This window comes from Chenopodium album, chromosome 7 (assembly GCF_948465745.1).
Source record: "Chenopodium album chromosome 7, dcCheAlbu1.1, whole genome shotgun sequence".
Lineage (NCBI taxonomy): Eukaryota > Viridiplantae > Streptophyta > Magnoliopsida > Caryophyllales > Amaranthaceae > Chenopodium > Chenopodium album.
In genome coordinates this window covers 73227017-73238685 of record NC_137840.1, presented here as the reverse complement: position 1 = coordinate 73238685, position 11669 = coordinate 73227017, and the positions used below count along the sequence as shown (strand labels likewise).

Below are 11669 nucleotides of genomic sequence, written 5' to 3'. Positions count from 1 at the left end.
TTACTTAAAATCAATTACCAAATAGCACAAACTACAGAGGTTTAAAAAGCTCAATATGCTTACATAAATCATAAACATCTACTCTGTGAAATGGCTTTTCTTTTAGGTATTCCTCGAGGCTCAAACCTCAATTGAACTTGGCTCTGTTGGTTGCAGTAAAACAAGCGATGTATTATCAAACTCTCTTATTATGAGATCCATCCCCCTCCAATAAACGATACAAAAACTGTATGGAGAAAAAAGTGGGAATCGCGGCAATCAAAAAACACTGAGATCACTATGTCTAGCATAGTGATTTAGCTGCTTCAATGACGGCCTCTTTTGTGATTCCCAACTCCTTGTATATCTTCCCAGCAGGGGCACTGGCTCCAAACCGGTCAATACCAATTGCCTTACCCTTGCAGCCAACATACTTCAACCATCCAAATGTAGTTCCAGCTTCAATGCTGACTCTAGCTGTCACATCGGCTGGCAATACGCTCTCTTTGTATGACTCAGATTGAGCATCGAAGAGCTCCCATGAAACAAATGACACAACTCTAACAGCCTTTCCATCCTTTCTAAGATCATCGGCAGCTTTAGCGGCAATCTCTAGTTCAGAACCAGTTCCCATTAGGATAACATCTGGGTTGTTCCCCTTTGAATTGTCAGAAATGATGTAACCACCTTTTTCAACCCCTTCAATGGAAGTTCCCGGAAGCTGGGGAAGCTTTTGTCGAGAAAGAGCAAGAATAGAAGGTGTCTTTTTGTTTAGTACTGCAACTCTGTAGGCACCAGCTGTCTCAGTACCATCTGCAGGACGGAACATAAAAACATTTGGCATGGCCCGGAAACTCGCCAAATGCTCAATAGGCTGATGAGTCGGCCCGTCTTCCCCAAGTCCAATAGAGTCATGGGTCATGACAAAGATGACCCCAGCCTGGGACAAGGCAGCCATCCTTATGGAAGCTCTCATGTAGTCTGTGAAGACGAAGAAAGTTGCACAGTAAGGGATGAAGCCTGGGCTGTGGAGAGCAATCCCATTGCAGATGGATCCCATTCCATGCTCCCGAACACCAAATCGAAGATTCCTTTCCTCGGGAGTATCCTTCTGGAAATTTCCAAACATCTTCAGCAAAGTCATGTTTGAGGAAGCAAGGTCAGCACTTCCACCAAGAAAACCTGGAAGAACAGTTGCAAGGGCGTTCAGGCATTGTTGAGACAGATTTCTTGTAGCATCACCAGGGCTCTCGGGGGTGTATGTCTGTAGAAGATGCAGAAACATGCATATCAATTCAACTGTCATACATTAAAAAGTATATAATCCAGAAATAGCTGTTCCCCCGAACAATTCCATTATCAAAGCCTCAAGAATCATGTTAAGACATTAAATTATATAATGTTAAATCAGTACTAACCGGAAGTGCCTTCTCCCAGCCAGAAGGTAATTCCCCAGTGATGATAGACTTCAACTCTGCAGCTTCATCACTGTACTTCTTCACATACTCAGCAAATTTAGAATTCCATTCAGATTCAAGGGCTGCTCCCTCAGAAGTATGGCGGCTCCAATGTCTGCAAGGAAACCAAGATGAGAATATAATCCAAATAATTTTAATGCTAAGTTGACACAGAAAATTAAGTAAATCATTCACAAAAACTCACTTTTTAACATCCTCGGGTACATGGAATGGCTCATATGGCCATCCAAGGTTGCTCCTAGTTGCTTCTACTTCCTTAGCTCCCAAGGCACTACCATGCACACTGTATGAATTTGACTTGTTTGGAGAGCCATAACCGATAGTTGTTGTCACCTACAATTACAAAGTTGGAAACCATTTTATTACACCACTGATACTCAAAAGCAGTAAGATGACTCATCCATGCAAAGAAACATTGAAACTTTAATATTAACAAAGATATATGACAGCCCAGCATAGAAGTGATGAAATGCACCTTGATTAAGGTCGGCTTGTCCTTAACAGCCTTAGCCTCTCTGATTGCAGCGCGAATTTCATCATAGCCATTGTTACCATTCTTGACCCAAATCACATGCCATCCAAGAGCCTCAAACCGTTTGTCAACATCCTCAGTGAATGCAATATCAGTGCTACCATCAATAGATATATGGTTGTCGTCATAGAATGCAATAAGCTTTCCAAGTCCCCAATGTCCAGCAAGGGAACAGGCTTCCTGAGAAACACCTTCCATTTGGCAACCATCTCCAAGAATAGCATACCTAAAAGACCCAAAGGGAAAGGCATGATTAAGATGGGAAACACGGCCAACTTATTCAGCACATAAGTAGGATAGAAGAAACCTACGTGTAGTGATCAACAATCTCCATATCAGGCTTGTTAAACCGAGCAGCCAAGTGCTTCTCTGCAAGTGCCAGCCCAACAGCATTGGCAATACCCTGACCAAGGGGACCTGCAAAGTCATACAGGATCGATTAGACATACAAAACACATAATTAATTTTCGCTATAATAGTTTTAATCACAAGTCCTAACCAGTGGTGACTTCAATCCCAGGAGTCTCAAAATTTTCAGGATGACCAGGAGTTCTGCTTTCCCACTGGCGGAAGTTCTTCAAATCTTCTTCCTAATATAAGATAATTCCCAATGACAGAAAGTAAGTTTCTAAGTCAAATGTGATGTCATCTTGCAAAACATGAATATAGCTAACAATAAACTGAACCTAGAAAAAGCTAACACCATCAAAACTGAATTAGATACCACTCCATAAAGAAAACTTAAATAAAAGTCAGTGAGAAGCTCCTAATTGCAAAATTCTTAATGAGCCGTACTACATGTCGTTTTCTTGCTCAATTCGACAGCTACAATTCTACAAATGAGCCAAAAAATAGCCACAGGTATCCGTCGAGCCTGGCCAGAGCTAGGTGCACACCTGACCCACAGTGCACAATGGACAACTAGATGCACTCAGTATCTAGCATCTTATGGCTTATGTTTCATTCTCTCCCAATTCTAGCTAAAATTTTCTAATTGTCACACATCTAATCCAAATTTGTCAAATTCTTAAATAAAAAGTATTCAAAAATCTCTACAATCTACTAACCACATATAATCACTAGACATGTACATCATGCAAATTATCACAACCACAACTTATCATACAAATTATATTGATAAAAACAAAATATATATAAACCCAAGTCAGCATCAATAAAATTAAGTCAACCAAAGAACTTCAAAGCAACTGATAATAATACTACCAAAATCAGATATCACCATCACCAAGATCACAACATTCCAAACAAATGAAAGATACCCAGATCAAAACAACAAAACCCCATTTCAAATTATCAAGCAAACAATCAAAATCAACAAAATCAAAGAAAGAGAAGAGAGAGAAAATTACAGTGACACTGTCATAACCAGCCAAGTGTAGGAGAGCATACTGGAGCATACACCCATGACCGGCGGACAAAACAAAGCGATCACGGTTAAACCAATAAGGGTTCTTCGGATTATACCGCATAACTTCATCGTACAAAATGTGACCCATCGGAGCACAACCCATGGGTAAACCCGGGTGACCCGAATTCGCCTTTTCAACGGCATCAATCGCCAAAAACCGGATCGTATTCACCGATTTATCGATCAGGGTGTCTTCAGTAGTACCAGACTTGTCGAGGGATTCCACCGCAGAAGCGCGTACGGTGGCGCGTGGGGCCACTCGCCGGGAGGTTTTTAGAGAGAAAGAAGATGATTTGAGGAGAGAAGCAGAAGAAGAGGAGGAAGAGAGAGAAAGTGAAGAAGGAAGACGGTTTGTGGGTGTTGAAGGGTTGCGAGAGGTGGAAGTACGGCCGGCGGAGATGGCTTGGGAGAGAGAAAGAGAAGACGCCATTGTTGGAATTGTAGAGAGAGAAAGTAAGGTTTTGGTGGGGATTATGAGTAGAAATAAGAGGGAGGAGAGAGAAAATTGGGCAACAACTTTTACAAATTTTGAAAAAAAAAAAGGGGGGTTGGTGGCCGTTTGATGTAAGTGAGAGATGATCAGAACCGTTGACTGGTTTTATTGGTGGGTTGGTGGAATTTTTTTATTTTTGGGAAATTTGATGGAAATATATTCTATTTTTAACTTATGAATAGATGATGATGAATGAGATCATTTCTTTTTCTTTTTTTTTTTTTAGGAAAAGAAATGAATGAGATCATTTCATAAGCCACTTATGGTTTTTAGTGATTAAGATTAAATGGAAGAAATGAAATTAAGTGGATTACTTGAATTGTCATTTTGGATATATGTAACACAATCTCCAAAATGTAACAATTTGTAATTTTAATCAAATGTATATATAATTATTAAAAGAGTTTAGAATAAATATTGAGATAGGAATGTATATTATGATAGAATAATATGATATGACTTTTTTTTTTCAACGGATATGAGATATTATTGTGAAAAGATATATATGATAGATTGTGATAGAATTTAGAAAAAGTTAGACATGTAGGAATATTAGGATTAGATATTTCTAATGTGAGCGAATATTGCAAATGGGAAAAACAATGAGAATTACAAATAATATTATTGAGACCTTGAAATTAATTTAACAACAGAGTTTGTCAATACTCAATAGTAATAGAGGAAGTATGATATTTTGCCACTCTATTATTTGGGTATCTCCAAAGAGTAGTTGAGCTTGAACATGAAGGTTCCTAGAGTATAGCAACTTAATCTCAAGCTCAAGGTTTGATTAAAGAATATTGAATTAATTACTAAATTAATGGTAAAGATGGGTTAACTTTGGTGCATAATGGCTTTTGAGGTTGTGGGCGAGTCGCACTACTCTAAACAACTCACTAGCTAGTAGATAGTGTTGGGAAATGCAACTTTTTTGTATGGTTATGCAACTATGCAACTACTAGTGTTTATTAATGAATTGTTTTAGCATTCCTAATTATTGACCGATAATATAATTAAGAGAAGAGAATGCCTCCACGGTTGCCAAACATGACCGAGGAAATTCTTGTTCATCAGGCTGATTCACAGCTTGTGTAAATCAAGGGTTAATTTTGTCTTTTCATGCATAATAGTAAGGGTACTCTTGTCAATGCACACATAACTTGGCAAACGTTGGGATAACGCTCGTTAACTTGTTCCCATCCTTCACGCCAGAAACCAAAACCAGAAAGTCAGAAACCCAGTTCTTCCTCCACGCCAGATACCAAAACCCAAAAACCCACTTCTTCCTCTACGCCACCACCGCCTATAGTAGTTCAAAATGCTGTTGCGAATGAAAGGTTTTCCCTAAGGGGTTGATATGACCCTAATTTACACTCTTTTCTAGTAGGGTGTCTTTTTGATTCACCGCGAAGCGGCCATTGTTGAGGAAGAAGAGGAGGACGACGGGAAGAAGATGAGGATGTGGAAGGCCTTTGTGGGTTTGATCGGCGGAAAGAGGAGAGATGGTGGTGCCTGTGAGGGGTTTCAGATGGTAGTCGATGTGATGGTGGTGGCTGTGATGGGTTCCGATGGTAGTCGATGTGATGGTGGTGGACCAGATGGTGGCTATGGTGTGTTCGCTGCCGGTGGAAGATTGGAGAAGATGGGTTAAAAAACAAAAAAAAAAAATTGTAAAAAAAAATGAGACTTAAATTAAAGCTAACGTCTTATGAATCTCCGTCAATTTGTCTGACAAGTGGGGCCCACAAATGCAGCTGATTAACAAGAATTGGTTAATCAGGCTGATCAACCGGGTCGGCCTCAACATGACCTTCCAATCTAGAATTTTATAGGCTATAATTTTTCAATTTATTCTATGTTTGCAACATTTCATATAGACACATATCTTAATAAATTAAAGAAATTAGATTAGATATCATATACGAACAAATATTAAACAAATCAACAACTTTAAGAAGAAAAAATTGAGTTGCTTGCACTTAAATTAGTATTAACCAATCAATTCCTTAAATTGAATAATACTACTAGTAATGTATACCAAGTTATAGGACTTTATTTGATTCTTTAGGTGACTACAAACTAGCAGAATAAGACAATTGAAAGAAATTGATGTTCATGTTCAGATCTAATAAAATTCTTAAAGGATGGTCTAGACTCTAGAGCTAGTTTTAAATTTTAGTTAGAGAGAGATTTGTCACATTTTTAATCACGAATACCATATTCTTCCATTGAAAAGCCGCAACCATTGAAAAAGATGTGTGTTTCAAATGGCTGTAGCATGTATGTTCTTTTCTTCTCCTTAATAATTTTACTTATCATTGATCAACCATTTATATATGAAATAAGTAAGAAAATACAAAACCGCAAGATTGATTGAGACTCACCATTCATGTATTTTTAATTTTTGGATGCAGTCTTCAATGTACTGTAATAAGCAACTAGAGCAGAAAAAACGCATAGCCAGGAAAGATTCAAGACCAAAATCAACCGATAAACATACAAGCTGTGCAGCTTAATGAATCCAACTGAGCAGAAATAACTTCACATCATTTTGGTTCTTTTACAAGTTTTACTGGAGTTTCGGATTCCTTTGGTCGTAATAGCATATGGTGCATAGGCAGATGGAAGAGAGGTCGACTTGTCAATATAAGCACAACGCTCATCCCCTTTCCAGTATAAGATGACCCTGTTTGTACTTGCGTGAGACCAACTGTCACCTGCTCGACAAGATCAATCACTATGAATATCAAAGCAATAGGCATTCTACAAGGAAACAATATGGCAAGCCAGGAATTCAACAGGCAAAAAGAACAGAATGGATAGTATTACCTAGTGCTAGTGTTAGTTGATATGAACCTTCGGAGCACTTGGTTGCCGCTTGATTTAATAGAACCACCTGATGGTACATAAATAAACAGCCAATAAGATCCAGATTATTTCCATTCAGAAGAGGGTGTGGGAACCAGGGTCGGTTGATTCATGACTTTATAAGCTGCTAATCTGCTATGCACAATTGCACACTACATAGTTCAATTGTTCAATCTATTGTATCTTGGAAGACCCAATCATTTTAAACACAAATTCTGTCAATCACTCTACGTATACAATTAGAACTCTATTTCTGAAGAAGTGTAGGACGTGGGCGATAAAAACCTACTAAATGGACAAGGGTTTGGATCTAGTAGTACACTTCTGAGTCCTGACAATAAAAAAAAAGTTTCCAGAGTCAAATTCATGTTTTTATCTCAGTTTATGCAGCTATCGTCTTCATCTCTCTCTATTGCCCAAGCATACCTTAATGTAGGAAGGGTGTATGCCACTACTATCCTAATACAAACATTCAAGAGTGAAACTTTCACTTACTGCTAAATTGAACTTCTGTGCAAGCTTCATCAACTTCAGTGCCATTTCACCAAGAATCCGAGTCCTTTGGGCCATGTCCTCGAAATCTTGACGGAAATAAAATGTAACACTATCAATTACAACCAGTTTCACCTGAAAGAAATATAGCTACAAAGTTAAGTCAATCATACACCAAATAGCATGAACGACAAATTGTTGCTTGCAACTATTTGTAATATTAGATTGGTAAAGAGGGCAATCAATCAATCCAATATTAGATTGGTAAAGAAGGCGGGAATTTTTTTTTTTTTTGCTAGAGCAGTTATAATTTTGTGATACACACAGAGCATAATAGCAAACCACTATTTTAGGATGTCCATTATATTTGTCACCGTTTTCCTAACATGCTACAGAGTCCAAGTTTAATTAATAGGAGATGATAGAAAGATTCAATTATAATAAAGGGTCTATAATAATTTCAAGTCCGTGATTAAAAAAAAAGCATATTCTTAATCATGAGGGATTAGGACAATGTGACAAAATATCTAAATATTGCACTATAGTTGGTTAATGACTTAAAAAATGAGGAGTATAATAATAAAGAGATTCAAAAATCAATGTAAATATGTAATTAAGTTCCTGTGCATCAATTTGGTACCCACATCTCTATGCTCTGAGACCCATTTATCCAGATGATTTATCATAGCAATTAGCTCAGTGTAACTGCAGATCCTAAAGTGGAATATGTTAGCCAAGAAATCTTTGGGAAGCAATTTGTCTTTAACAGTTCTGATATTTCTTTGCCGAAAGCAGTTATCATTCTCCATGTCGTCAACACATCCTTGAGCAATCTGCAAAGCACGCTCCACCATGAAGCTTCCCTCTGTATCTAAACATGCATCTACACAGCTTAGATTCAAGCATATCTAAGCCAGGGAAAGTGGTGTAGCAATGACTCACCTACATAAACTGCTTTTCCCCCAAGACCACCAAATTCAGCTGGAATTTGGACATTGACTGCAAGTTGAATCCTGAGATATAAAGCATCAATATTGATGCATAACAAAACTAAGGACTAAGGAGACTGTTAAACAAAAAAAATTGGCTACTTACCCAAATTGTGTTTTGCCAATGCCAGGTATACCACCTGTATTCCAGAAAAGTAGTTATTTGAGCAATGCAAATCATATTAATCATCTGCTACTGTGGTAGTAATGTAGCATACAAGAGGGAAAAAAAATCTGTAGTACTTAGAAAAGGTGGTTTGTGTCAGCAGTTCTATTTACACAAAAACCAGAGGACACACCTATCTCAGTAACTTGTTTGCAGCTTATACCACCACCAAGGATGTCATCAACATCAGCAGAAGATGTAGTTATCCGTATACACGAGTCCTCAAACATTTCCCAAGCATTTTGAGCGCCTATGACAGATATTAAAAATCATTCTTAAATGTCACTTCTCTGCACATACAGTGAAATAGAGAAGTGGCAAAATATGGAAGTGAACATCACATAACATGCTGAGATTTCAAGTACCAACCAATCAAAGTGACGCAGTTGTACTAAAAGAGGTGGTTCAATATTAGTAAAAGAAGAGAAGAGCAGGAAGGGAGGGAGCGCGAAAGAAAGGAAGAGAAGGGAAAGGAAAGAGATTTTATTTTCCAATAGTTAGTTAATGAAAGGAAATGAAGAGGAGAGAAGAAAAATCTAATTTACAACTTTATTTATCTCTTTCCAGTCGAATTCCTCCAATTTTGGGAGGAAGGAAAGAGAAAATTTTGTAAAGAGGCTTTCTTTTCACTTCTCTTCCTTTCCTGTGAATTTTTACTTTGTATGTCATTTTGCAAACCATACATGGGAATTGAGAGCATAGTAAAAACCTTTTTCTTTCTTTTCTTTCCAGCCAAATTTTCTTCAACCAAAAAGGGCCTAAGAGTGTGTTCTCTTCAACTTATTTCGACTATCAAACTTATTTTGTCTAAACTTGTGAGTCTTTATTTGCTCATTAGACTTATTTTATCTAAACTTATTTTAGTTTAATTTATTTCAACTTATTGTTTAGCAAGTCAAAATAAGTTGAGGAGAGCACACCCTAAGACATGATGGTTGAAAATAAGATGCTTTTGCGTCAATATCCATAAGAAAAGGGGGCATATTAGTCACAAGGACTCACAACTGAAGCATGAATAATTTAAAGTCAGTAAACAATTTCTTCATCCCATCTGTTTTCTCAGGTACAGAAGAAATTAGGTTAATAAGAAAAAAAAAAAAAAGAGTTAAAGTAATTTTTTAATTTTTTGAGTTAGAAGAAATTTAGGTTAATAATTAAAAAAAAAAAAATGAGTCAAGTAAATAAGATCCCTTGCAATATGTTTATCAAACTATGGCTTGATACCTTTAGATTGCGAATACCAAAAAGTCCACATTCAGCAAATAAACTGTAAGGAAGCAAAGTATAAGAAGATTAGGGTGAAACTAGTTCAATTCAATCATATCTCTAATTTAAGGACTTGATTAGTACGTCATTAAACAATATTCATTAAAGTTACATGAAGAGTGTAAGTGAGACTAATTAACTAATTACCACTAATGATTGGCTTGATTGCAACTTGCAAGCAATGAGCAATGTACATAGACAACTGTTATGATTTCTAAATCCATCCCTGAATGTTAGCTTTATTCATAGATATTTGAAGTTTTGAACATCGTAATAGTATAATACAATAGAACCCTTCTCACTGGAATGTGGAATGTGGAATGATATAAGCATTAATGCTACTAACAGATTCCTTGCTAACAACCTATAGACAGATTTAAGCTCAAAGAATTTAAGACTTACCATTGAGAATAGCATGGTTTCCACCTGATGTGTCTAATCTGCCACTATGTGATGCAGCCTTCAATATTTCAAGAGCTTCAACTTCCGAAATATTTAAATCTGTTAGAAATAGAATGTAGCATTTTAACTTGAAAGTGCAGTTTGACATATAATTACTGAATGATATAAAAAGACAAGGAAAAAAAAGGAAGATTATGTGTACATTAGTACATATGACAACTAACAAATAAAAATTTTCATCACAAAGAACAGCAGCAATTGCAAGCATAGCAACACACAGTAAACTTGTAAAGCCTATAAGAAAATAAGCAATGCATGAGGACTGAACTCATTCAGAAGCTACCTGGCATCCTAGAAATGGAAATGTAAGCTTGAAAAATCGACTTGTGTTCTCACACATTATTACAATTTTCATCATATGCCTGGTGGAATTTAGTTCATAAACTTGAAGTTCAGCCACAAAATTGACCGGTATAAAGAATCCTCATATCTTATGTTGTAATTAATAAATTCATTAACCCAACTTGAACAAAGCTTTAGAGTACAACACAATATTGCATCGCAAGTATTAGCCGCAAACTAACATCACAACAACCCCAAAACAAAATATCCAAAAGGAATTAACTAGTAACATTTATTTCGAGTTGGGTTTGCACGAAGAAACAATGAGACATTGCCTCACTTATATGTCCAGCAAACCAATTTACTTAATATCCTTAGCAACCCCCTCATTCTTAGTCCCTCCTAACCCTAAAAGAAGAAATGATTGAAAATTATATGTAGAAATCCATAATACAGCCTACATAGCCAAACACTATCACAATCAAAACCCAGAAAAGCATGAGAAATGGGAACTGAATAATGATTTCAGGAAGACAAAACAATGAAATTAACGACCTAGATTGTCAAATAATTGTGTACATAAACTCAATACAAAAAAAGGGTGTCACATAAAAGCAATACAGATCCAAAATCAGCCAAACTTGTTAGCAAAAAAGCAAAAGGATTGAGAGGGATTCAGCTAGACATTTTATCGAACAGTAGGAAGATGTGCCCAAACAACAGGAAAAATAATCAACAACAGCTATGAAATTATGCAAACAAACCCTAAAATTTTAGTAAAGTACAGAAATTGATCGAAATAACAGAAATTAAAATAAAAAAATAAGTGCGTTAAATTAGGAGTGTAAAGCATAAAACGAAAGAGGGAGAAAGAAACCTCGAGCAAGAAGAAGAGGAGAGACAGAAGAAAGGGAGGAGAGAGAAGTGTAGCCTGCTGATATCAGTTTGCCTCTTTGTGTTCCTGAAATCGCCATTCTCATCACCTCCATTTTCGATTCTTCCTTTCTCTCTCTCCTTCCACTTTCTTTATCTCGCGCCAAATCAACTTCAACTTCGTACTCCAAAAATAAAAAAATAAAAAAATAAAACTTTTAGCAATTCGGATAATTTTGAAAAATAAAAATAACAATATTTATACTAGTACAAATAATAATTACCACGTATTTGGGATTTTAAAAGGAAACATTCTTGTAAGAATTTAAATTTTTTTAAAAATTACGTAAAATAATAGAA

General features: G+C 36.5%; 2 protein-coding genes across 3 annotated transcripts; both read right to left on the bottom strand.

Annotated features, from left to right (window-relative positions):
- On the bottom strand, positions 1 to 3898 carry LOC145639491 (transketolase, chloroplastic-like). Its single transcript, XM_081690747.1, has 7 exons — positions 3360 to 3898; positions 2489 to 2579; positions 2301 to 2406; positions 1933 to 2215; positions 1642 to 1790; positions 1398 to 1551; positions 1 to 1243 (listed from the first exon to the last, which is right to left on the bottom strand). Exons 1-7 carry the CDS (start codon positions 3846 to 3848, stop codon positions 284 to 286), a joined length of 2232 nt encoding a protein of 743 aa, XP_081546873.1. The 5' UTR covers positions 3849 to 3898; the 3' UTR covers positions 1 to 283.
- A 2510-nt stretch (positions 3899 to 6408) lies between these two features.
- Positions 6409 to 11464, bottom strand: LOC145638470 (DNA repair protein RAD51 homolog 3-like). 2 transcript variants are annotated; one of them, XM_081689436.1, is made up of 9 exons: positions 11314 to 11464; positions 10095 to 10193; positions 8560 to 8676; positions 8367 to 8400; positions 8214 to 8284; positions 7916 to 8136; positions 7275 to 7406; positions 6741 to 6807; positions 6409 to 6628 (listed from the first exon to the last, which is right to left on the bottom strand). In XM_081689436.1, the coding sequence occupies exons 1-9, from the start codon at positions 11423 to 11425 to the stop codon at positions 6453 to 6455; spliced, it is 1029 nt and encodes a 342-aa protein (XP_081545562.1). In that variant the 5' UTR covers positions 11426 to 11464; the 3' UTR covers positions 6409 to 6452. The 2 variants fall into 2 exon arrangements, with proteins under 2 accessions (XP_081545562.1, XP_081545561.1); XM_081689435.1 differs by having other exon boundaries at positions 7916 to 8142; positions 11314 to 11463.
- Between the last annotated feature and the right edge of the window lie 205 nt (positions 11465 to 11669).